We start from the raw sequence: 27,664 nt of genomic DNA on the forward strand, positions 1-27,664 counted from the left end.
TTCCTCTTTTTTTCATATGGTGCTTCCTCCGCTTTGGTCGCGTCTTCAATTGCTGTTGTTGTTGTTCATTTTTGTTGCTGTTGCTGTTGCTGTCGTTGTCAGGCGTGTGCGGTGCGCGTTGAATCCGCTATAACAGTGTTAGTACGTTAGTAGGTATACAAACAGGTAAAACAGGTATTCCCAGCCGCTCTGCCACGCTCATCATGATCATCATCATCATCATCATGATAATGTTAATCATCATGATGTTCTTCTGCTGCTGCTGCTGCTGCTGCTCTTGCTCTTGCTCTTTTACCACCACAATGGGCTGGCTGGCTGACTTGGGCTATCTGCTTCTTACTTCACTTGAAGCATTATTTTAGCGAGTCGCCGTCGATGACGACAATTGAGCAAATAAAGATAAAAACAAAATAAAGTACAAGAAAAACATTATAAGAACACACTAAGCAAAAGGAAAGAGGGGCTTAGAAGTTTATTTTAACTTTGATTTGACCAAAAATTAAGCTTAGCCATAACCAAATTTGTTTACAGAAAATTTACAAAAGTAAGTTTGCAGTTTGAAGATCATAAAATATATAAGATTGATACTTTATAATCCCTACTTAGGCGGATATTTATTATAGAAGAAGAAGAAGTCCTCTCTAGAAAAGAATTAGACTGAAATTAGTAAAACCTTCCCTTTTTTTAATATCTAAAATCATTTAAAGGTATCAAGTCTCCTCTTTTTCCCAGTGCACAAAACCATCACACAATGGCAAAAACAACAAGCCATGAAAGAGTAAAAGAGATCGAGCGTTGCAAGCGCATTGAGGCCCAAAGGAACACATTCTTAAACACAGCAATTACCCAGCGAAATGAGTGCTTGTGGGCAGCAGCAGCAGCAGCAGCAGCAAGAGGGTGCAGGGCACAAGGCGCGGCAGGGCAGCCCGAGAAGATGCAGACAGTAAAAACGAGAAAATTCTGCTGGCTCTGTGGCCAGCCCCCTCTTCTATAGCCCATCCACCCTCTCAGCCAACTCAATCCAAACCCCACCCAAACCAACCTAACCAAGAACCCAAACAACCAAAGCCAAAGTCAAGGCATTAACAGCCCAGTGAACACACTCATACACTTAACCATGTGCAATTCAACACACGTACATCTTTATAGATATATATATATATATAGAAAAGATATATATATATATATATATATATATGGATCTAGCGAGTAGTGTAGTGTTGGTCTTTGGTCTATACCTTTGGTGGCCTAGGTCTGGGCCAACAACAATAACAATAACCAGCTCGTTTCCCATTGGGTTTTGCAATCAAGAACTTGAGATTCGCTTTTGGTTAGAGATTTCAATCTACTATCTGGTCTTTGGGGTTATAGGGGAATATATAATATATATATAAGTAAAAATCTATTACCTTAATAATTTTCTATAAAATTCTAAAGCAAAAGCTTAGACTTTGACTTATGCTTACTAGAACCATATAAAAATAGTTCTACTTTCTTCTCATTCGCAACATATTAAAGTTTCAAAGTGATAAAACACTAACTACCTAAAAAATAAATTCCTTTCTTAAATATATATTATAAAAAAGGATCCAAAATCTGGTTCTGGGTCTCAGCACTTGCAATTTGGCCACAGCGAGCGGCTTTTTGAGTGAGAGTGAAGTTGGCGCAGGAACAATGCAACAGCAACAACAGCAACAGCAACAACAAACGCAGGAAGGTGTTCTAAAGAAGGCTCCAACGATCAACAAAAACAACAAAAACAACAACAACAACAGAAAAAGAAGAAGAACCATAGGAAAAACCTCTGCTAACGCCAACATCACGACATTAACATTGCCGCTGCCTCAACGGCAAAGTCACAGTCAAAGCCAAAGTTACCAACAGGTTTTCAGAGACTGCCTCTTCAAGTCGCTCTCTCACGATACACATCGATAGACAGAAAGAAAAAAACTATACGATCAGCGAAATTTAAATTAAAATTAATTAATTCCTTTAAAAATTAACCATTAAAGTTAACTTTTAGATGAAAACCAAACCAGGTTGAGCAATCCAAGATTTTCTTAGCCATAATCTCTCAAAATTTTTAATATTTTTGATTTTGATTTGTTTTTTGATTTTGTTCAAAAATGAAAACCTTTTCCTCAAGTGCATCTCTCTCACCTGCGAGCCAGGCTTCGTTTTCAGTTTCGGCTATGAGTTCGTCTTCGTTTTTACCTTCGGCTCGTGAATCTTGCTCTCTCTCTCTGTCTCACCTTTTCGCTCTTTCGCCGCACACCAGCTCAAAGTTAGCTGTAAATTTGTTACGTCGCCGCAGAAGAGCGTAGTGTGCGTTTGTGTGGGTCACACAGGTGTGCTACGCTCTGAATTCGCCGTCGCTTACATCACTTGCTCTGAATCGGTGTTTGTATGCGTGTGTGTGTGTGTGACGAATAACGTTAGTTATCCGTTGGCAGCAGGCGCACCTGTGCAGGTTAGAATGAGATAGAGCTAGGCCTGCCGCTCTTTTTGCCTCGCTATCTATCTCTCTTTCACTCTCAATCTTATTTGCCATTCTAAGCGCATTCTAAGCGATCTTCAAGCGTTCTCTCTCACATATACAGTCGCGTCACTACAGCAGACAACACGCACGCGATCAGGGATTAGGGGAAAGAGAGAGCGAGAGAGAGAAAGAGAGAGAGCATGAAGCACACCTGAGAGCATGAAATGCCTGCGTTGCCAACTATTTTGCCGTTTAATTTCGCTTATATGGGTACTTTTTTTTCCCCCCACATTCTACTTGCCGCTGCTTGTTGCTTCTTCTTATTTGGCTCGTTATTTCTTCTTATTGTATTTACACCGCGGTTCTCTTTCCTTTGCTGTACACGACACATACACTAACACAGGGATAATAATGATGAAATTCTTAAAGGGCCATGGAAAAACAAACTATTGGAATCTTTGGATCTTTTCCTAACTCCTCCTTTACCCTTTTTTTTTCGTTTGATAATCTTTGCTTGGCATTTTTAGGCGAAAATCAAAAGACTTAGGACACGAACTTGGTAGAATATTAAAAGATTTTTGGAAAATATTTTGGGAACTATTTTCCTTACTTATTTCTTAAGAAAATTCGCTTAAAAAGTGAATAATAATTTAAAGTTATTATTAATCTTAAAACCGAAAAATAAGCAATTAATATTTTTATTTCTGAATAAATATTTCTGGAAAATTATAAATTAATATTTTTATAATTTATCATAAAATATTTATAAGTTTATCTAGTAAAAATTCACTTAAAATATTATCAATAAATTTTTAAAATTATTTCAATATATTGACTACTCTTATTCGATTTGAAAACCCCACAGAAGAACCCTTGAAATCTCTTCTTTTTTTTCCAAATCTTGAATTAATTTACCAATCAACTCAAACTCTAAGTACAATAAGTACAGCTCCTGGGAGCTCGAGTAAAAACCATCTCAACCGGCAAATAGCCAAGGCGAAAGAATCTTGATCATGATCGTGATCATCATTATGATCACTACCTTGACTCTGAGGAGAAACAGAGAAAGAGAGAGAGATACAGAGAGCCAGAAACTGCACGAGAAACGTTATGTGAGCGAAATGAGGCAAAGGCAGTGGGCAAAGGCAAAGGCAAAAAGGCAAAGGCAGCAACGCACACAAAACACTCTCACTCTCTCTCACACAGGTGCGCGCTCGCTTCGCCGTTTTATTTTTCTCACCTGGGTAGCAGCAGCGGCGGCGAATATCTCGTTATTTTCTGACTCATACGAAAGCGAAGTTTCGCCGCCGCTGCTCTCTCTCTCTCTCTCTTTCTCTCTCGACTTACGGTGTTTTCAATTCGCCGTCTAACTGAGTTTGTTGTAGCGGCGAGATCGATCGGTTGACTTTGGTTTGGCCTAACTGACTACCTCGAATACAGTAAGTGGCGAGCCGGCGTTGTGAATGCACGTGTTTTCGCTTCAACACACTCACCTGGGCGAAACCCAAAAAACAAAAAAAATAAAACACCAAAGCAAACTACACAAAACACACATCAAATATACAATATAAAACACTGTGTTGTGCATTCATTATACAAAAAATATATATCAAAATATATATAAATATATATATTCAAATCCATCAAAACAGAAACAAATTTTTTTCAAGTAATATTTTTTACAAGTGCGTCGAAAAAAAAAGAAGAAAAAAGAACCCAAAAAGTGTTTGAGAACCCAAACTAGAGAAAAATTTATCAACTTTTCTCAAAACTAAAAACTAATATTTTTTTGCAAAAAAAAAAAACCCAAGAAAAATTATTTTTCTAAAAATTTTATAAAACACAAAAAAATTCCACAAGACAATTTTTTTTCAAGTACATTTTTTTCCAAGTGTTTTTTAAGGAAAATAAACCCTACCCAAGACAGAACCCCCTAAAAAAAACTACAATCCTTGGCTTTCCAATTGACTCTTCTTTCGACTTTGAAGAATCGAAAAAAAGACAAAACTTAGAAAAGACATGAAGAGGGCCAAACAGAAGTTGGCCTGAGCTCGGCTCATGACAAAATCAAAACTAAAAATCAAACAATTTTTTTTTTAAAACTCAGTGGACGAGCGGCGAACAAACATACACACACACATTGGATTAGTGTTTTGTTTATTTCGGACCCACTGTTTACTGTCCCTCGTCCACCCAAAAAAGGAAAAAAATAAAAAATCACCACAAAAAAAATAATCTCCGCCTCCTTGAGAAGAATTCGTCGCGTGTAACCGGTCGCGTTTCGCGTTTCATTGATCGCTAATCGTTTATCGTTAATCGTCCAATTGCAAATCGCACAAATTGCAACTTGTTCCAACCCCGATTAATCCTCCTTCAACATGCCGAAGATTTTCTTGATCAAAAATCGCCTGCATCAGCAGCAACAGCGTTTGCTAGAATCGCAAAATTTGTTGCAACACAAAAATCAGGATGATGAGCGTCTGGTGCCACCACTCAGTCCCACTAGTGGTAGTGGCGGCAGCGGTACTTCGCCAACGCCCAGCGCCCAACCACCAGCACCACCACCAACACCACCGGAACCGCAAGGTCAGGGGCAACAGGTGCTCGGACAGGTGCCCGATTCAGATCAACAACCGTTGAGCCTCACGCGCAAGCGTTTCCACCATCGTCGTCACTATTTCGGACAATCGCGTCACAGTCTCGATCATCTCAATCAAAATCAAAATCAGAACCTTAATCAAATACAAAATCCTGCGGAATTGGAAGTCGAACGAGCTACGGGAAAAGTTGAAAATGGTAAGTTTATGAACTTAGAACTTAGAATTAGCAAAAGGATGAAAATTCGAGAATATTCTGAACTTTAGGAAGTTTCTTATAAAATCCTTTTTAAGACAGTTTGATTCAATCTTCAAAATCCAAATCCAACATAAATTCTAGCATTCCTTTGGCATTCTCTAAAAGCTAACAAACAAAAAGCCAAAGAAGCCAAGGCAAAGAATTTTAATTTACTCCGATAAATAATTGCTACAAATCTGTCAGTCTGTTAGATTCTTTGGCCGATGGCAAATATCGGCAAGCAATACAAACTGGCGATATCTATTGCTTGGAAATCTTTTCAAAATTTCAAGCTTCACTCTTTTGGGCAGCTTTTGTTATTTGTTTTTAGATACATTTTTTTTTTTTTTTGCTTTTTTTCGCCCACACCATGACGAACTCGTCCCCTAGAGTATCTTTGTATCTAAATCTGCCCTGTCTATCTTCCATTCTCCAAAGCGGAGCTATGGGTTTACTTCGACATCAATCACTTTCATTGAATTTCGTAAGCGTTTTTATTTTGATTTTTTTTTCTCTGTTTTTTTGGCCAAAAACTCCAACCAAAGTCTGTTCTGATCTTGGGCTCTGTTTTCAGTTTTCTTTCTATTTATTTTTTTTCTGTGCTGTCTTTCTGTTTCTGATTCTGTTATATAATCGCACCGTCAAGCATGCTTATTAAGTCATTTCGATTTTACGATTTAGGCGGTGGTCTGGTCTTAGGTTAAAGGTTTTAAATTTTCATAAATGATTAGGCGGCGAGACAGAACTTTCTTCGATTCTCGAATGGATTTATTAATTAAGTTCATTTCGATTTTTATTTTGAAAGTGAATTTCATTCTGCATTCTTTTAGCCTTATTTTTCGCTCAAGTCTTTTGTTTCTAAGCTTAACATTTTAAACTGCCCTTTGTCTGGGCCTTAATTATAACCATAACTATATATTTATTTTCAACCATAAGCTTCAGCTCAGCTCAGCTCGGCTCGGCTCGGCTTCATTTCAACAGAATAGTCTCTCACACGCAGCCTCATAATTTTGTGCCCCCTTACACAGGCCAGGCATTATATTTCATGGTTATAGCTTATATATATATCTCTACTATATATATTACCATGAAGCGCGTGGAGTGTTATATACATTTATTAAATTAAATAACACGTTGCGCGCTGCTTCGTTCTTAGTTCCTCCCGGTTTTATCACCGCCCAAGTCTCCCTTTGTCTTAGTAGTCTTCTAGGCTTCTCCATCTATCGCCCAATCCACTTAAAAATGTATTATGAACACTTCCGCTGTATAATTTTTTATGATTTCTGCGGATATTGTAATGGAAGAAGCTATTTGAAGGGAAATCGTTTCGCAACCTTATAAGGCTAAAGGAAAATTGCTAAGAATTTCTTTAGATATTATATACAATTTTATGTTCTAAGCAAGCTGCTGTTAGGGGAAGCTTTGAGCGTTAATAAGTTTCTTCATTAAATATTTATGGCAATTCTTAAAAGGGTTCTTATCTTACAATGTTGATTTTCTTGCTTTATAAACAAAGTTGGTCACTCTAAGGAAAGTAATTTGCTAACTAAGATTTCTAAAAATATTTTTGTTCTTTAAAGTTATCTTATAAACTCTTTGCCTTTTTTCATGCTGTTTCCCTACCCTTATAGTTATCCTATTCTGCTCTGATTTCCTAAACCCCGCTGGTCACACTGGCTTGTTCACTTTTTGTTCAATTACCGCTTACGGTTCGTGTTTTTCTTGCCTTTAGTGGGCTGTGTGCCCATGGCCAAGAACTTCACACACTTGAGCGCACACTCACACACACACACACACACTCTTACACTCTAGACCGCAACAAGAACGAAAGAAAAGAAGGAAAAAAAATTATATAACTAGCAAAGTACAAGGTACTAAAAGCCAGCTAACAACAAACAACAGCACCAGCAGCAGCAGCAAAATCTCCTCTCGACCAGGCAAAAGTACAAGTTTTGCCAGAAGAAGATGAAGAGCCGCCCCAGCCGAAGTCAAAACCAAACTCCAAAGAAGCGAAAAGAGTGTGGAGCAGAAAAAGAACTCTTTTCCTTTTTTTTTTGTTTGGTTTTTGCAGCCTAGACTTGCGCTAAAGTTCCAACTAAACACAATGACTAAGTTGATCATGATGATGATGATGATGATCATGATCATGAGAGCCAAGTTCAGTTGGAGAAGGTGGAAATGGATGGAGGAGTAGAAGGAGGATGAGGATGCGGACGTTGGGTGGGGTTGTGCATTGTAGGCACATCGTCTGCCATTTGGCCTAAGCAAAGTCAAGGCAACTGGCCATAATAAAACTTGTAGAACCAGTCGAAATGAAGACGGGGCGAAGAAACCCACCAGAAGAGCCAGAAAAAGGCAAAAGAATCGAGCTTGTGAAATGCTAAAGGGCCTTGGAGGATGAACATTGTTAAAAGGAAAAAAAAATCAGACGAGGCATAAAATCCAAGAAAGAGTTGCCCGAGAAAACCAAAACTGAACTGAACTTCATGCAATACTCGTCGTATATAAGTATTATATATGGTGAAGAATTCCTCCTAGTTCCTTTTTTTTTCTCTTTCTTGTACCCTCCCCTCCTACAGCTGGAAGTTATGATCATAACTTCCTGTTACATTTTTCTCTATCTTCGGCAAGCGATCTTTATGCCGCGAATTTCTCTTGGCCCCCGCTAGTAAAAGTCAATAAATAACCGAAAGGAAATTCATTGATCGACCGATCGAACGATAAAGAAATTTCCAAAAAAAAAGGCATTAAAATAACCAAAAAGAAATGGAGAGCGATCCATGCAAATTCTGCAGCTGTTAGAACTGCAAGTTGCAATTGCAAAAGCACCATGCATACAGCATTTACACGCAGATGTTGCAATCCTCGAGCGGAAGTTAGCGAAAGGTTCCCTTAAAAACCTCGCGACCGACCCTTCTCCAAAGATCCCAGACCAAAAGACCACAAGTTCACCGAACCCTCTCAGCAAACAACACTCACTGCGCGTCTTAAGAAAAATGGAAAAAAAAAAAAAAAACACTGACGACGACGAGTCAAAAGCAAAAGTCAAGTGGTAAATGAGGTAAAATGGTAAATGCAAAAAGAGAAAGACAACAGAAAACCCCAAAAACCCATTACCTCATAGTGCTAGTGCCCAGACGTTGAGATTTTCTTTGGAAATCAAATCAATTCTATTGTTTTCTTCGTTGATCCCCTCCCCGCCAGTCGTTTTACACTCTCAGATCTTCAACTAATTGGAGTTAAGATGGTCATCTCCATTTGATTGAACAAATGTAAATCAATGAGAAGCCTCTTACTCTGCATTGATTAATCAAGCCTTATATTTGGTATAACTTCCCCTTCTTAAAAGATATCATAAACTTAAAGATGCCAATCTACTAGATTTTGAAGTGAAACTGCGCTTGCAGAACTTACAAGGGTAAAAGATAGTTCCCTTTATCATTTCCTATAGGAATTCATTTACATTTTGGTTTCATCTTCTTACAAAATCAACACAACATCATCCGAATAAGAATCATATTGAAAATCTGATTTAATTACAACGTTTTATTTGCCTTTTTCAAGTTTTGGCAAGTCCTCGGCCTCCTCACTCATTAGGCATTCCATCGAAAGACTGAGACAGCGAACTTGATTTCTCCAATAGGCCACTGAAAATTCGTTATTTTTCGCTTTATTTTTCTCATCTCTTTCCTTCCTTTTTTTTTTTTTTTTTGGTTCCTTATAATTTTGTTTTTTTGGCATTAGTTTTACCTGCCGAAAGACTGATAAAACAATGCACTAGGGGTGTGTTTGTCTGTGTAGATCGAGGATCTACCTGTGCCAAGGGTTTTTTTTTTGTATTTTCCTTAATCTGGCAACCAAAAACGATATTTGACAATCGGAAAGTGGAAAGAGAGAGAAGAGAAAAGCGAAAAAAAAGGGCAACCTGAGAGAATCCTGCACACCTCGATAACATTCAAAGCCGAGATTTATTTTGTGCAGTGAATCAACAAGCAAGAATACACAGCACAAAGGAAACGGGCGAGCAGGCAGGGAAAGAAAGAGATGGAGACTGAAAAAAAAAACAGGTCTCAAGTGCTGCCAAGCGGAGAAGAAGAAGCAGCAGCAGCAACAGCAGAAGAAGAGAGCAAAAAGAACGTAGAATATACATTTGAAAAAAAAAAAGGAAGCGAGTTTTGTTGTTCGCCTTTGCTGGGTGTTTTTCTTTTCTTCTTTTGCCTTTTTTTTTTTTTGGTATGCAGTTGAAGAAGAAGAAGAAAATGTATAAGAAGGAGCGTTGTAGAAGAACAAAAGAACGAAGAAAGAACAGAAAGGCGCAGTGGAAAGATATATATATATATATATTCGTGATCATGAGCAATGATCAGCGCAATGATGATAATGATGATGGTGCGTGTATTTTCTTTGTCTTTGTCCCTGTCTCCCTCTATGTATCTATCTCCCTTTGTTCCCCCTTCTCGACACGAAAGTGCATTATTTTTCCATGAGCAGCAACTATTTCTAATTGAATTACCTTTTGATATGGATAGGCCAATGGGATAAGATCAATGCAAGTGGTTGAAAAGGAAAAGAGAGAAGAATCAGAAAGTAGCAATAGGAATATATAAGATTCTCAATAATATAAAATTATCTAAAAAATATATTCCAAACGTGCCAGAAATTGCTTTAAATTTAAAATATAATTTCCAAAAATACATACTCATTAAATATGAAAAATAAAATATTAAAATATAAAATATTTAAATATTTAAATTTTATACAAAATATATTTTCCAATAGCCCGCGCTTTGGCTTTACTTTTGCTTTTTAAAATCAAAATTTTTTATTCCATAAATAACTCGCTGGGCCAAAAACAAATAAATTGTCCAAATTATTCGGCAATTTCGTCTGGCTTGGCTTTTTGCTTGTTCATTTCTGATTTGATTTGATTCATCCTCTCTTCACCCTCTTCACCCTCTTCACCCTCTTCACTCTCTTCACCCTCTTCACCTTCTTCACCCTCTTCAGTTTTCCTCTGCAATCGCACACCGCAAGTGTCAATAACTTGTAAATCGCATTGGCTGCAAATTTCTTATAAAAAATCAAAAAAAACAAATCTTATTATTATCAGGAAAACTTGTTTCATTTGATATATTTTTGTATATTTTGAGATTTTTTCTTTATTGTTTTAAACACGTTTTTATAACATTTGTAATCAAAGGCAGCAAAAGGCACAAACCACAATTAATATAGAACTCGTTTTCATTCTCGTTTGATGTTAACATCAAACAGAAACAACAACAACAACAACAACAACAACAACAGCAGCGAAATACGAAAAAAAGTTAACTGTTTTTTTGTGAAATATTTGCGTTTTTGTTGGCAGAAGATCAACGAATTAAAAAAAATAATAAATAAACACGTTTCGACCCGGCCAAAAGGCGCTCGAAAGAGGCAGCAAAAACGGTTTTTATTTGCTTTAAACAAAAATAAACATGTGCAAAAAATCAAATTAAATAAATGCCAAGTCGAAGGAGTTGGGGGTGTAATTCGATAGTTAAAACTTTAGATATAGATATAGATATATTTTCAATGGCAAACGTAAACTCAAGTGTGCGAATTTGTCTAACATAGCTAGCCTAGTGTAGCTACCAATTAAATCAAGCTTAAATAGTTAGCATTTTATAGTAATGGCTGCATCTTAAGTTATTTGCTGAGCGTTAAGCGTTAAACTTGTATTTATTATTTTTTATTGTATGCAAATGAATTTCCGCCTTTAAGGTCTTGAGTTAAATTAAATTGAGTTTGGGTTTTGGGATTTAATAAAGTTTATAATCGAAAGGGAAATCCTCCTAATCCTCCTCCCGAAAAATGCGAAATACAGTGGTGACCAAACTTTGCAACCATTTCAAATCGAAACACAAATTTCAATTTTATGCAAATCTCTCTTCGAGTGAAAAAGAAAAAGAAAGAAAAAAAAAAATTAAAAACGGAATGGCCGAGAAATTTCACAAATCCATAGGTTTTAAGCATAATTGAATAATAGAGGGAGCTACTTTCGGCTTGCGGCAGATGAGCTGCTGTGTTAAATTGCACAATTTCCGAATGAGACAAAGACAAAGGTTTTTGTATATTTCTCTTTTTGGCCTCTGATGAAATTTCTTTTAAAATCGAAACGGCGATGAAATTTCACATATCTGCCAACAACAGAAGAGAAGATCTATATATGTACGTCCGCATTATATAGGTATATAAATATATATATTTAGTAAAAACAAGTGAGTGAGTGTGTGAGCTTGATCAGTTTGTCAATGGCTGTGTTTGTCAAGCCGAAAGCTGGGGGGAAAAAAACCAGTTCAGAGGTGCAGCCTCAGCCTCAGCCTCAGCCTCCAATGCAATGTGCTTAACGCATATGGTATATATCTTGCTGATTCGGAAGGGGGCGGGGGCGAGGGGCGAGGGGGGAGGCGAATACAACTATATAGTACGAGTTGTCAATGCTTTAGTTAGTCGTGCGAGTAAAAAAGAGAGACAATCGCAGCTAAATGCAGTTTCATGCAGTCATTCATTCATTCATTTAGTCAGTCACAAGTCAACCCTGACCTGAAAAGACTTATGTATCTGTACATATATATATATATATATATCTATATATATGTATATATATCTTTGTATATAATGGATGCCTGCATATCTGTTTGTATGCAGATGTTTGTTTTGTATGCAACTTTTTGTCGAGATGCCATATGCGATGATCGCTCGCTGCTCCTCTCCCTCTCTCTCTCGCTTCCACACACTCTGCAAATGCATCTTTATCGCACCCACATTATCGGATTTCGAGTGGGCAGCAGAAGCAGCAGCAGCGCTACAAATTAAATTGTACCTGTTGTTTTGTTTTGTTTTGTAGACTTGACTATGACAAGTCAATGGATTTCGTAAAATGAAGAAGATTTCTTACGATTTTTATTTCGTTTTAAGTAAGTTTTTAAGGGTTAAATTATATATTAAGCCAATAAATATATAAATTTAGTTAATAAATATATTTTTATGACTGCTACTTAACAAGTTCCTGAACTTATTCTCTTGCCTAATCAAATCTCAACTATCTTATTATATGAAATTGCTATTCGCCACATTTTTATGACCACAAAAAATAAACATTAAAATAAATTTGTCGTCACTTTACAAGCACAGACAGACACACACACACACACCCCAAACCGTTCATTTATTGACAAATGTCAAATATTTCAATATCAATATCAAGTTCGTTGCCTAAGTCTTTTGTTTGGTGGCGGGACAGCAAGTGAAAATTACCAACAAACATAATAAAACGAATAAATCGAATAATACTAATAGTAATAATAATAATAATAATAATAATCAGTCAACAAACAAAGCGCAGTGGCAGCAGCATTAACAGCAACAAAAACTATAAATAAAAGCCAAGTAATAAATGATATGCATACACACACACACACATATACACACACAAGAGTGGGACACACATGAAATTGAGTAAAAAAAAAAAAAAACGAAATAAAGAAAAAAAATCTACCGGTTTTCAAGGTTAGGCCGCTTTAACTGTATTAACACCGGGTCCGTAATCACAGCAGCAGCAGCAGCAGCAGTTACGTCATAATGAACAGAGCGGCATTTACAGCAACAACAACAACAACAACAACAACAAACACTGCCTGCTGTTGTTGTTTTTGTTATTTTTTCGTTGCGGTTTTGGCTCATTTCATTTTTCAGACCCAAAATAAAATTTATACGCATAATTTCATATTTGTAACAAAATCCGAAAAAGTCGAATGAAACCAAAAAATGGAATAAAAAATCAAAAAAAAAAAAAAATTATAATAAAAATGGGGGAGAAGATGAGCCAGAGAAGTGTTGTAAGTGGGTGTTTGCTTAACATAATCTCTTGCTGTTATTGTTGTTGTTGTTGTTGCTGTTTTTCCCCCTTTAACTTGTTTCGGTTTCGTTTTTTTTTTGGTTGATTTTCTGTATGCAAATGTGGGTCACCCAACTCCTGGAAAGCGAAAAAGCAAAAAAAAAAACTTTTGTTATATGTTTACAGTTAAAACAAGGCAGAGCGCGGTGCTTCTCTTGGTTTTTCACTCTCCGTTCGCATTTAGCAATAAGTATTGAGATATTGAGAGCAAGAGTTAAGCAAGTCGTCGTCGCTGCTCATCATCATTATTGATTTTTTTACCCCCACCCGTTGATGCTTTTGTTTAGTTGCCTTTGCTAAAAGAAAAAATTTCAACGTGCTCGTTGTTGCCGTTGACAGATGATGATATTAATGTTGTAATCGCGAGGGGCCTATATAACGGTATGACAAGGTCAACCAGATGCGGTTAAAAAAAAAAAAAAAAACTACAAATAAAAGCAGCAGAATGGGAAAAAACAGAAAAAGTTTAAAGGGAAATGTTGAGAAGCCTTTTAAGACTTTTTAAGTTTTTAAATAAAATCTGAAATTGCAGTTTTTTGGGTTTAAAAAAGTTTATATGGATATTGGTTTGGTTAACTTTTCATTTTTGTTAATTTTTTAAGAGAAACTTCAAGAACAAGCTGGAAAACTAAGATATATTTTAATACATCACCAAATAATTTAAATAAATTAATGAAACGAAGGCTACTTTGACATTAAAGGGGTCTACCATCCAGAATAAACTTACTAAAAATACCTCCAAAAATATAAAACCCGCTTAAGGTTAAACCCATTGCTTAATTAAGCTAAAAATATATAAAAAAATAAGAGTAAATCGATCGCGAAACTAGTTTCTTAAAAGGTTCATCACTTGTCTCATTAACAATTGCCTGCAATTAATTAAAATCCACCTGTTTCGAAGGCTAAAGTTAAACTGCTGAAAGAACTAGTTACTTAACCGCTTACCCATCATGCTTTTTTTTTTCAAGTCATATATCAATGAATTTATTTTCCCTCACAACGTTCGAGATGAATTTCCGTTACGTTTTTCTAGTCATTATATTCATAAGCCGCGCCAAGCCAATCTGTTTGTCAACGTAATGTTTACTGTTTTTCTATTGTTTTTTTTTTCTATTGTGTGTTTTTTTTTTACACAATTATTATTGTTGTTTGTGGAACTGACCAATACAATTAGAATATATATTGATATAGAGACAAAACTCACACGTAGACTTGCCAATTGAGAAGAGCGTTACTTTGTTTTTAGAATGAATATATATTATATGCGTTGACCTAAATTTTGTTTGTCTCATTTGTCTGTGTGTCAGAGTTGAAGCACAAAGAAGCATGCTAAATAGCTACTAAAAAACTGCATTCGGCCGAATTGGAAAAACTGTTTGACTGTCTAACTGACTAACTGACCAACTGACTAACTGACTAACTGACTAACTGACTAACCTACTGACAAACTAAATAGACTGACTAACTGAAAGAAAAAAAAAACCTCAAAAAAAGCACCGTCGAAGGCTGGCCATGTGCAATGTGCTAATTGTTACAGGCAATAGAGCCACCTATGTCTCATGATCTCTACTACTGAGTAATAAATCTTTAGTTTGGGGGAAAAAACCGATTTAGATCTGTAAAAAAACTGATTTAGAAAATATATTTGAAAAATATTCAAAAGCAAAAAGATGATAATAATATTTTTCTAACCGCACCTATATTTTATATACCCAAGATCTGTGAATATATACTCATATATATATCTAACCGTATATATATAGAACCAAAAAGCGATTTTCCGTTCACAGTTCGTGCTTGCCTCATTAACATTTTTTTTTTTTTTTTTTTTTTTTTTTTACATTGACAACAAAAACAACAGGGTGCAGTCTCCTCTATTTTTTTTTTTGCCGCACTGGCTTACAAATCATTTAACGCAATTGCGTTAAAACTTTGCCCCATTCAAATGCACGATAGCCATAGCCATAGCCGTGTGCAAACAAACATCTTTTTGTTTTTTTTTGTTTCATTTGGTTTTCAGCTTCTTTTTCATTATTATTGTTAAACAGTTTGTTGCACTTTTGTTTAGTGCGTCCTCGATTTGTTTGTTAAGTTGGTGGGTTGAATGTGGTCAAGTTGGGTATCGCAAGTTAGGGATGGTTTATGATTATTGAAAGGGAAATTCGAGATAAATCTGATAAGCTTCATTGATATTGATCTTCTATCAAAACTCCTTTAACCATACTTTAACCCTAACTATCTATATTTCCTCTAATAACCAACCAGGATAATCACCTGTTTTGGCCATCTGGTTCAGCCAGCATATTTGGCATTTGTCAATGTCATATTTAGTTCAAGTCTAAGCGGCTACATAACAGCACAAATTGCAATGTAAACGAGTCAAATGAAAGAGAGCAAGGTTAGCATTGACATTAATACCAAAAAAAAAAAAAAAAAAAAAAAAACACACACATAAAAGCTGCATTAGAACAGCAACAACAAATGCATGCTGCTTGCTGGCAGCGAATAAATAAAAGCAACTGTAATTAGCAGCTGCACAAAACGTAGCACATGTCAGCACAGCTTGCTTGTAACTGTGTATGCTGCTGCTGCTGCACGTTGAGAAACTGTTTAAAATGTTCTAAAAGATGATTAACTCATAATGCCAATAATAAGTTAATTTTTATCTAAAACTAAAACAGAAAGTTTAAACTTACAAACTTCATCCTAAAACTTCATTCAATCATTTTCATTCAACATTCTTTTGCATATTTTTTTTTGTTCTGTGTAAAAATGTTGCTACTCACACACACACACACACTCACACACATTAAACACTCAGACCATATCCATGTGGTTTGCAATTTAAGACGCTTCAAGTTGGAGGCCCTGAGTGGTTGCCAACGTTGATGATGACGAACAGCGATATCTCACATACTAAAACATTAAATGCTTAACCAACATTTAGCAGCGGCCATAATTCGTTGCAATTTCAACCTTGAAAACGAAGCAGCAGCAGAAAGATATATATATGCGTTTAAGATCAGCGAAAAAAAAGTACAAAAATTTTACCAAGAAACTAAGTCTATGAAGGAAAATTCTATCTAAGAACTAAGCAAAGAACTTCTTGACATAAACAAATTAAAACCAAAAGACTTAGGCACCAAACTGGAAAATAAGTTATACATTTTTGGTAAAACCCCCCTTAAAAAAAAACCCTAAAAAAAAGAGGAAACAAGAACTCAACACCCCAGCGAATGTATAAAAAATGTAATTAAGTTAAACGAAATTATTTTGTTAACGCGTCGGCAATTTATAATTTATATACTTAAAAACATATCGTTCGAAGAGGGCATGTTTATAAATACAAACACATATATATAAAGAAAGATATATACATATATATACATATATAAACATATAACAAAAGCAGCAATCGATGGGCAGATTTTCGAGGATCGATAAAAACTTAATTGCATGGCACTTAATGCATTTTAAGTTGAAGTTTTGCCGGCCAGCGGTATGAAATGAGTGGGTAACCCGAGACGGAAGGCCCTAATAAAGACCTTCGAAAGCCCTTAGAAATCGAACTATCAACAGCAACAGCAGCAGCAGCAGCTGAAGCGGAAGAAACCGAAAGAAATACACAAAAAAAAAAATAACCTTAACAAAAACCCAAAAGCCAAATTGGGCGTTAGAGACAAATTCATTTTGGGGCAGCGAAGAAAAGGAGCCCATAAATTTATAGACTGTCCCGAGGGTCTCTGATCTTGATCTTGATACAGACCCAAAATAAAGACTACAAAAAAACAAAAAAAAAATACAAAAACACTATCCGATCGGATCGGATCGTGTTGCAAATGGGTTGTGGCACAACACTTGGCTGCTCTTTGGCATTAGAATTGCTAAATGCTGATGCCAGGAACTTGGCGAACTAAAAAAAAAAAGGGTTCGCTGTTTAGGCTTTTACACTACACTACATAATTTGTAAGGGAAGCGCGAGGACATTAGGTCATTTGGTCAGAAAAACAGATCGGGGAAAGGACCTTAAAAGCACCTGTTAGAAGCTCGAACTTCCTCTTCCTTCAAACGGATGCATTCATCAATTTGGCAGGATCACAGGAAGCTCCTTCCTTCCTGCCGTTCTTTAAGTTCTTTTTATTTCACCCTTTTTTTTCTTGACAAGGGTTCTCCTGCATCTGCTATTCTATTCTTTATAATTTTCTGGACTTTTTCGGCTCTGGACATTTGAAAGAAGAAAGAATATTGGCAACACGCACTTGTCAGTTAGCCAGGATATTGATTAGCTGTCTGTCGGCTAATCGATGACACTTCCAAACCAAACTTTCGCATTTATTTCCATCTCATTTTAAGTCTACCATATATATAAATATATATACTTTTTTTTTTCTGCATTTGTCAACGTTTTCTGTTTAGTTTCATGCTCTATTAAATTCCGTTCGACATTTGCAATCGTTTTAGTTTTTATTATATTTGAGAGCTTATTTGAGAGCTTTGCGAAAGCAAAAGTTTCGATGGGTGGCTGCTGGGGTGGATCATGCGTATACCCAAGTGGGTCACCCCCAAGCAGGAGATTGGCTAAAGGTTCATGGATCAACGGAGGGCTGACATTGCCCCATCGTACTTAAAAACTTCCAGAAAAAACTTCTTTTAATGAAAATTACAACTTTTAATTAATGTTTTTATCAGAGATTTTCGAAGAGTATTACCTCTTCTTTTTGCACTATAAGCCATAGCAATTATCTGTTAGATTCGATCATTACTAAATGCTTTAAACAATAGCTAATCAAGAGAACAAACACAGCACCTGGTGCATGTTGTTAATATTGAGGTCAATTTATGGTATGTATGCTGCAGCATGATTAGCGTTATTATTATGAATAACACGATGAATCCAAGAGTTTTAACTCTGGATATATATATATATATATATTCATTAAGTCAGCTATATATGTATTCACTCATTTAGTCAAATATCGTATAAATAAAGATTTGTATATGGGCAGAGCTGCTTGGAAAACGTTACCGCCTCTGTCAACGTGTTTGGCATTTGCAATTAGACACACAGAGAACCACTTGAGAAATACAACAAAAAAAGAAATATAAAACAAACATGAAGAAGCACAAGCACAAGCACAAGACCAAGAAGGAAGGTTGGAAGGCCAAAAGGGGGAGGTAGATGTATGGGTGGGTGGGTGTGCCGTCATCGAATTGTCGTTCATGCCAGGAATACAATATGAGATAAGTTGAGAATGCGTTTGGAATTTGACTAAAATTGTCTCTTTCTAGATAGAAAAATATAATTTTTATATATTATTTTTATTAACAATTCTTCTAAGTTTCAAATTGTTTTAAGTTTAATAAGTTTGCTTTTCCTTTAGTTTTCATTTTCTAATATTTTTTCTATAAATTTTCATAAAAAAACAAGTTAAACAGCCCTGGCTTAGGTTTTATATGCATCTTTTTAAGGGAATTTCAGGTTATTTATCATTATATTCAGGTGTCACCCGCATAAAAGTATAAAGTCTTCCTCAAAAAAACCAACGAATATATAAAAAAAACTTATAAATACATAATTCAGGAACCTAACATCACAACAAGGAACTAAATATAAAGTTAGGAAAACTCCCCACCCACTCAGAAGGGAATACTTAATTTAAATTACTTGGAAATTCCCGCAGAATACTGAAAAACCTGGGTTCATCTACCCAATTAGCAGGCGGCAAACCCGTAAAATTTCAAAAATCCATATGTACATAGAGAAGGGGGGAGGGGGAGGCGCGAAAAATACAAAGCAAAACAAAAACGTAAATTACGAATTCTAGACGACAACTTCAACGGTACGTATCGAAGAGCTCGGCTTTGTCGGCATTGCCATGCACAATTTACGTATATACGTAGTATAGTACACTCAAAGAAAATTTAAATAAATAGTTTAACATTAAATGTGAAATAATAGTATTAGGTAAATGTTACCTAAAATGAGTTTTTTATAGATATTAGATGATAATATCTGTTTAATATTTTTTTAAAAATATTTCATTTTCTCCCACTGTACTACACATAAACTTATCTCTTCTGATTTTGAGCTTGTACTTTTTTTTCGCCTACCTTTTGCGTATTTGTCTTATCTCAGTCTTTTCTCCCAATTTTTATCTCTTCATTTTGCTGATATTTGTTGTTGTGTCTTTTTACGACGCATTTTGCGCTAGACGAAAATCGGTGGAAGCCGACGATTTCAGTGGGGCATAAATTTAAATTGAAAAGTTCAAGCACACACACACACACACACACACACTCGCTTGACAGAGCGAGTATGTAAATTGATTTACGGTAAAGGATAAATCGTCCATTGAACTCTGCAACGTTGGCTAGAGCGAGATGGATTGAAAGGGACTCTATGTAATCAGCAATTATTGCCCTCTCTTTTTAGCTAGAAAAATTCTAATTGTTTTAGTTTTACTTGTTTTTTATTTTTTTCTCACTTTGTTTTAATTGCTGTTGGCTCGAGGTCAATGCTTGTGCTTTGTTTTTTTGTTGTATTTTTTGTTTTTTATATCGCAAAATACAACTTCAATTGAAATTCATTTCCTCATGGCAGCAACACACAAAAATGATACGAAAAAAAAAAACAAGTAACAAATGCCGCCTTTTTCGCATTTCATTTTCAACTTGAAAAACTCAAGCTCAAACATTTTTACTGTAGTTGGAGTGTGTGTGTGTGTGTGTATGTTTGTGTGTAATTATAAACATTTTACAATTCGCCTTGACCTTAACACAATAAAATAAATTACAACTATGGCAATGCAAACTCACACACACACACACACACGCGCGTAACTAAAAACTTGTAACATGTAAGATGTAGAACCCATGTAAATATAGAAGCTGGGCGTGTAGAATTTAGCCATGTGGGCGTGGTATATCTATTAACCCATTAAAAACATAAATGGCATGCCAGGTATTTGGCACGAGGGTGAGGGGAAAAATGCGTTAAAACAAGGCAAACGATCAATTATTTTTGAATTTACAGTGGAACGGTTATTAAATTTTCAACTCAAAACTGTATACACTTCTTATAATATATTTAAATGCTTTTAAAAACATTTAAGACCAAGGCTTTAAAGTGTTTGTGTTTGTGTGTGTGTGTGCGCGCACATTTGACAGTTAGAATTTATGCGGCGTCGACTGCGCAGCAACTGCAATAGTTGACCATGACCAACAGAGCGAGATAGCAAAACGCGTGATTGGCATTTGTAATTGCAAACACTCATGTAATTGCAAAAACACATTTGTGTACATACATATGTATGCAATTACACACTCGCAAAGGGACAAGAAAACAACACACCAATAACAACACCCACGCCACCAAACACACACAAGCACATTAATAAAAAGCCTTGATCTTGATCGAAGCAACAATAACTTAACTATGCACTGTTGTTGGTTTTCTTGCTTACATGTTGTTGTTTTTCTTTTTTGCACTGCACTTGTTTTGATTTAAAGCCAAGACGGCTTTTAGTGGTTCACCTTGTCTTCACTTGTTTTGTCTTTGCACTTGCACTTGTAATTGGTAATCGGCATAATTAGCCGATCGCACTGATTTACGACCTCTCTCACTGAATTTCTAACAACGAATGAAGAAAAAGCCTTCGAAATTAGTAGTATCAAAGAAAATACGTCAGAGGGCGCTTTCATCATCAGCATGTATGCTGGAGAAAAGGAAGAGGGGGAGTAGATAAGATAAAAGCGAAAATCAATAGAAAAAACATAATTGCCATTTATAACTGATTATTATTGAACTTGTATTATATATTTGCATTGTTCTGATCTAGTTTCTTTGTATTATTATTATTTAAGCTTATTTTTAAGAGCTTAAATTTATATTTAAATTTCCTAATTTTTTGACCCCTTGACAACTCTGAAGTTGCAGTTGGCACCCACACACACACACACATATGCAGCTCAGACACTTGACGAATGTGGGACAAAAGGAAGATCACTATTCGTAGAAAAAAATTCCGTTCCTTTTTACAGTTAAACGGCGAACGCTCAAGTGAACGGATCTTAAAAATTGAAAGACAAAACTTGTAATTTCTCTCATTTTCGGTGATTTTCCGTTGTTTCTTTAGCTTGCTCTCGAAAGTTCTATAAAGTTCTTATTTTTCGTTTATTGTTTTATACTTTAGTTAAGTATTTTATTTTAAACCAACTCTTAATTATTTATTGTTTTATTCTATTTGTATTACAGAAAACTTTGCTGCTGAATTGCTACAGCGTTTAACCCCAAACACCACTACTATCACCACCACAACAGCACAAAATAATATTGTTAACCCCATAACGCCTGTCAAAGGTGATAATTTGGTTAATAATAGTAAAGCCGCCACCTCCGTTTTAACCACAAAAGACTGCACAATTGAAAATTCCCCAATCAGCATACCAAAAATTCACGAAGAAGACGACGAAGGAGAAGTGAAAGAACAGCAGGAGAAGGAGAAAGTAAAAGAGAGCGAGGAAGCGGTGGTAGTAGAAGAAAAGCTAAGCAAAGATAAGGCGGCGGAGGGCGAAGAAGAGGAAGAGGAGGACGAAGACGAAGTTGTGGATGTGGGTGTAGAAGCACCACGCCCACGCTTTTATAATACCGGCGTGGTTTTAACCCAGGCTCAACGCAAGGAATATCCCCAAGAGCCAAAGGATCTGTCCTTAACCCTTACCCTCACCCAACAATCCTCACCAGCTTCACCGAAAAGTGACTCCGATTCGGATTCCGATTCGGATGGCGGCTGCAAGCTAATTGTCGATGAGAAGCCTCCATTGCCGGTGATTAAGCCCTTATCTTTGCGCCTGCGCAGCACACCGCCTCCAGCGGATCAGCGACCAAGTCCGCCGCCTCCACGTGATCCTGCGCCCGCTGTTCGCTGTTCGGTGATCCAACGGGCACCGCAATCTCAATTGCCAACTAGCCGAAGTGGTTTCCTTCTGCCACCATTGGATCAACTTGGCCCAGAGCAACAGGAACCCATCGATTACCACGTTCCCAAGCGACGAAGCCCATCGTATGATTCTGATGAGGAACTGAACGCCAGACGGCTGGAAAGAGCACGACAGGTGCGTGAGGCACGACGCAGGAGCACCATTTTGGCTGCCCGCGTCTTGTTGGCCCAGTCCCAAAGGCTAAATCCGCGATTGGTGCGCTCATTGCCTGGTATTTTGGCAGCCGCAGCCGGTCACGGTCGTAACAGTAGCAGTTCTAGCGGTGCTGCCGGTCAGGGTTTTCAATCCTCTGGATTTGGTAGCCAAAATAGCGGCAGTGGTTCATCTAGTGGGAACCAGAACGCCGGTAGCGGTGCTGGCTCACCAGGATCCGGTGCCGGAGGCGGTGGTGGCATGGGCGGTGGTCGTGACGGCCGAGGGAATTACGGACCCAATTCACCGCCAACGGGTGCATTGCCACCATTTTACGAAAGCTTAAAGAGCGGCCAACAGAGCACGGCCAGCAGTAATACGGGCCAAAGTCCCGGTGGTAATCACTCGCATTTTAACGCAAATCCAGCGAATTTCCTGCAAAACGCAGCAGCGGCAGCATACATAATGTCAGCAGGTTCCGGAGGAGGATCTGGGAACGGAGGTGGTGGAGGATCAGGAGCTGGCGGTGGAGCATCGGCAAACGGTGGTGGTGGTGGTGGAGGTAATGGTTACATCAACTGCGGAGGAGTTGGTGGTCCAAACAATAATCTCGACGGTAATAATCTATTAAACTTCGCCAGTGTTTCTAACTATAACGACTCCAATTCCAAATTCCATAATCATCATCATCATCATCATCACAACAACAACAATAATAATAATAATAATAATAACAACAACAATGGTGGTCAATCATCGATGATGGGTCATCCCTTTTATGGCGGCAATCCCTCAGCCTATGGCATAATACTCAAGGATGAACCGGATATTGAGTACGACGAGGCGAAGATTGATATTGGAACCTTCGCTCAGAACATTATCCAGGCAACAATGGGCAGCTCCGGTCAATTCAATGCCAGCGCCTATGAGGATGCTATTATGTCGGATTTGGCCAGTTCGGGTCAGTGTCCCAATGGTGCCGTCGATCCGTTGCAGTTTACGGCTACATTGATGTTGAGTTCTCAGACCGATCATCTGCTAGAACAGCTATCCGATGCCGTGGACTTGAGTTCATTCCTGCAGCGAAGCTGTGTGGACGATGAGGAGTCCACCAGTCCGCGTCAGGATTTCGAGCTGGTGTCCACGCCATCGCTGACACCGGATTCGGTGACGCCCGTTGAGCAGCATAATGCCAATACATCCCAATTGGATGCCCTGCATGAGAATCTGTTGACCCAATTGACCCACAATATGGCCAGGAATAGCAGCAACCAACAACAGCAGCATCATCAACAGCACAATGTGCAACAGCAGCAGCAGCACAATGTGCAGCAGCAACAGCATAATGTGCAACAGCAGCATAATGTACAGCAACAACATGTTCAGCAACAACCACCGCCTTCATATCAACATGCCACACGTGGCCTGATGATGCAACAGCAAACGCAGCACGGTGGTTATCAGCAGCAGGCTGCCATGATGTCACAGCAGCAATTGCTTAGCCAACAGCAACAATCGCATCATCAGCAGCAACATGCCGTTGCCTATCAGCAGCATAATATGTATGCTCAACAGCAACAGCAGCAACATCATCAGCAACAGCAACAGCATCATTTCCACCACCAGCAACAACAACAGCAGCAACAGCAACAACAGTCTCATCATTCGCATCATCATGGCCATGGACATGACAATAGCAACATGTCACTGCCTTCGCCGACTGCTGCTGCAGCTGCAGCTGCTGCGGCGGCTGCTGCTGCTGCTGCTGCGGCTGCCGCTGCTCATTTGCAGCGACCGATGAGCAGTAGCAGCAGCTCCGGCGGCACAAACAGTAGCAACAGCAGCGGTGGTAGCAGCAACAGTCCACTTTTGGATGCCAATGCTGCGGCAGCGGCAGCAGCCGCCTTGCTGGACACCAAGCCACTCATCCAAAGCGTAAGTACTCCATTTGTTAAGCAACTTAATACTCAATCACAGCAGCAAAAACAGGGAAAGCAAATCACCTTGATGAAGACCACCAGGTATACGGAATTTGTGGAGATGGTATCTCTGGATGTACTAGTTAAGCCAGAGCCATATATTGAAACCAAACCAGAGGTAACCGAATTGCCAACCGAAGAGCTTACATTGGAAACGGTGACGCCAGTAGAAGAATCAGGAACTCAGGTTCCAACAACACCATCACCACCACCACCAGCATCAGCGCCACCATCCTCTTCGGGCAGAAAGCTGCGTGGTCGGGCCAAGGCGGTGGCCTATGGCTCTACTATGATCACACTTATATCCACTCTGAAATCCTCGCCCGAAGTGCCGGCCACTAAGACGGTGCACCGCACCACTTTGAGATCTTTGGCATCGGCGGCGGCGGCCACTGCAGCAGGATTGCTGGCGCCATCGCCCACTGTTTCAGTTTTGAATGAGAGCAAAGTCTTGCAACGGCGTGTAAGTGCGGAAGTAGAGTCGGAAATTGGACAGTGATGGTCTCCAATAGTTTAGCTAAAAAGCTATTATAAGGATTGAGAAACTTCTTGAGAAGACATTTCAGTTCTTTGAAAGTTTTTTGGTGGTAAACGGTTGACCTGACCTTGTCATTTTCCAACGATCCTTTCCATGAGCCAACCCGATTATGTGTTCCCAACCGGTTGTTTGTGTTTGTCTGTGATTGTCTTTGTTTAGTTAAATCCTTAAAATATAAATAAACCCAAGATGTAACCATTATTAATTAATATTTTATGATTTCTTAAACAGTTGGGCCTACCGCCAGATCTACAGCTGGAGTTTGTGAACGGTGGACATGGCATTAAGAACCCGCTGGCCGTGGAGAATGCCCATGGTGGCCATCACAGAATACGCAACATCGATTGCATTGATGATCTCAGCAAGCATGGCCACCACTCGCAGCAGCAGCAACAGCAGCAGCAAGGCTCGCCGCAACAACAGCAACAGCAGAATATGCAGCAGCAGCAACAGCAGCAATCGGTGCAACAGCAGCAATCCCTCCAACAGCAACAGCAGCAACATCATCAGCACCATAGCAACAGCAGTGCAAGCAGCAATGCCAGCAGTCACGGCTCCGCCGAAGCCCTTTGCATGGGCTCATCTGGTGGCGCCAACGAGGATTCATCCTCGGGTAATAATAAGTTTGTCTGTCGCGTCTGTATGAAGACATTTTCGCTGCAAAGATTGCTTAATCGTCACATGAAATGCCACTCGGATATCAAGCGATATCTATGCACGTTCTGTGGCAAAGGATTTAATGACACCTTCGACCTCAAGCGGCATACACGCACCCACACGGGCGTCCGACCGTACAAGTGTAATCTGTGCGAGAAGAGCTTCACGCAGCGCTGTTCCCTGGAGTCGCATTGCCAGAAGGTGCACAGTGTTCAGCATCAGTACGCTTATAAGGAGCGCAGGGCTAAGGTAAGCATGGGTTTTAGATGGGTTATTCATGATTTTTTGTATTCAAATCGAAGAAAGTCCTTTAAACTAAAACCTACTTTTTGTTTATAGATGTATGTCTGCGAGGAATGCGGTCACACAACCTGCGAACCGGAAGTGCACTATCTGCATCTGAAGAACAACCATCCGTTCTCGCCGGCACTATTGAAGTTCTACGATAAAAGGCACTTTAAGTTCACCAACTCGCAGTTTGCCAACAATTTGCTCGGTCAGCTGCCCATGCCTGTGCATAATTAATCGATGATGGTGATGTTTTAGAATTTTAAGAACTCGAACAAACTTAAGCAACCAACACATTGTGACTTTGAAGTTTTTTGAAAACTGCCCCCCGTTCCGCGGAGGATACGGAATTTTTGGAGATTATGCTTATTATGTATATTTTTGCTTAGATCATAAGTTATTAGTTATTATAGCTCTACTAGGCTACAGTATCATGCTAAACCAACCCACTCACTTTGCTGTGCAAATCAATCTCTATATCTCACACTTGAACACTTCAACTCTTTTGTTTATAGTTAATCTTGAATTTTCGTTTTTTACTTTTATATATATATATATACAATTTTTTTTTTTGGAATACCGTTTCTTAGTCAAAAAGTTATCGTTAGATTTAAGAAACTGTTTAGAAGATGCTTTGAGCAAAACACAAATTATGGATTATCGATCGTATATAGGAATTATATTACCAGAGAATATATAAAAAAAGGATATAGTTGTAAGATGTTAAGATGTTAGGAGCTACCAACCGAACAAGCTGCAAACGTTTGCATTTATTTGTCTTCAACAGAAACCTAAAGAAAAAAAAAAAAAGAAAAAACAAGAAATATGATCAAGGATAACATATTTACACACCACCACCACCAACCATATGCATAAATATTTATTACTTAATCACAAAACCACATTGCAAAGAGGCAAAAAACATTCAATTAATCTAGGCTAAGATCGATAAAAGAAACAAAAAGAAAAAAAAGCTTAAACTAAAGTTGTTCATAAATGAAGTCATAGCCCAACAAAATCAAACTTTATATGGAAAAATCGAATCGAATTGCGTATAAAATGATTCTATGAATATATATTAATCGTAGATTTTAAGCAATACCACCAATTGTACTGATCTTAACTGAACAAAAACACTAAAAACAAAAACATATTTTATGTAAACATACATATATCCGATGATATATATATATATATATATTTTAAGACCTAAAATTCATATGTATAAGTTAGAATTATGCTTTGAATCTGGATTCGAATTTGAGTTTGAATTTGTTTACGATTGGAGAGGAAACAATGATTTCCATGATTTCGTAACATTAAACTGCATTATTATTACTGTTTTTTTTAGCTTAACGCTTTTTTTTTCTTTTAATTTGTTGTAAGCAACAACGGGTTTTTTGTGCAATCGCTTGGTGTTGGTTTTAAATGGAATATAAGGATGAAAAACAAATCGGATTTAAGGATTATACTTTAAGATTTATGTATTGGGGGCTGTGCATTGCGGCGCCATGCCCACCGCCCGCTGTACAGCCCCCCATTATGATGAAGAAGAAGAAAAAGAAGAATAAACGAGGGAGCAAATCGAAACTTGGCAAAGGAAAAGTCCATTTTTTAATATTCTCCCTCACTAAAATTAGTTTTAACTAGAAAACTTTCACTCACACATAATTACACAAACACACACACACACACATAAATATATATATATATAAATATCAGTTCAGCACACACACACACACACCTAAATATTTACTTAAATTTAGTTAGTTAGTTTAGGCAAAATTTGAACTCGGAAAATGAAGACGGAAGTGAAAAAT

At 37.8% G+C, this 27,664-nt stretch overlaps 1 protein-coding gene across 4 annotated transcripts; it reads left to right on the plus strand.

Moving 5' to 3' along the window:
* Nucleotides 1–3,452: 3,452 nt before the first annotated feature.
* Nucleotides 3,453–27,187, plus strand: LOC108110290 (transcriptional regulator ovo). 4 transcript variants are annotated; one of them, XM_017219288.2, is made up of 5 exons: nt 3,453–5,275; nt 21,505–22,998; nt 23,179–24,824; nt 25,131–25,805; nt 25,896–27,187. In XM_017219288.2, the coding sequence occupies exons 1-5, from the start codon at nt 4,858–4,860 to the stop codon at nt 26,079–26,081; spliced, it is 4,419 nt and encodes a 1,472-aa protein (XP_017074777.1). In that variant the 5' UTR covers nt 3,453–4,857; the 3' UTR covers nt 26,082–27,187. The 4 variants fall into 4 exon arrangements, with proteins under 4 accessions (XP_017074777.1, XP_017074775.1, XP_017074776.1 ...); XM_017219287.2 differs by having other exon boundaries at nt 3,859–5,275; nt 21,505–24,317; nt 24,372–24,824; XM_017219286.2 differs by having other exon boundaries at nt 21,505–24,824.
* Nucleotides 27,188–27,664: the final 477 nt, after the last annotated feature.

The sequence above is a fragment of the Drosophila eugracilis genome, unplaced genomic scaffold, assembly GCF_018153835.1.
Source record: "Drosophila eugracilis isolate 14026-0451.02 unplaced genomic scaffold, ASM1815383v1 contig_2147, whole genome shotgun sequence".
NCBI lineage: Eukaryota > Metazoa > Arthropoda > Insecta > Diptera > Drosophilidae > Drosophila > Drosophila eugracilis.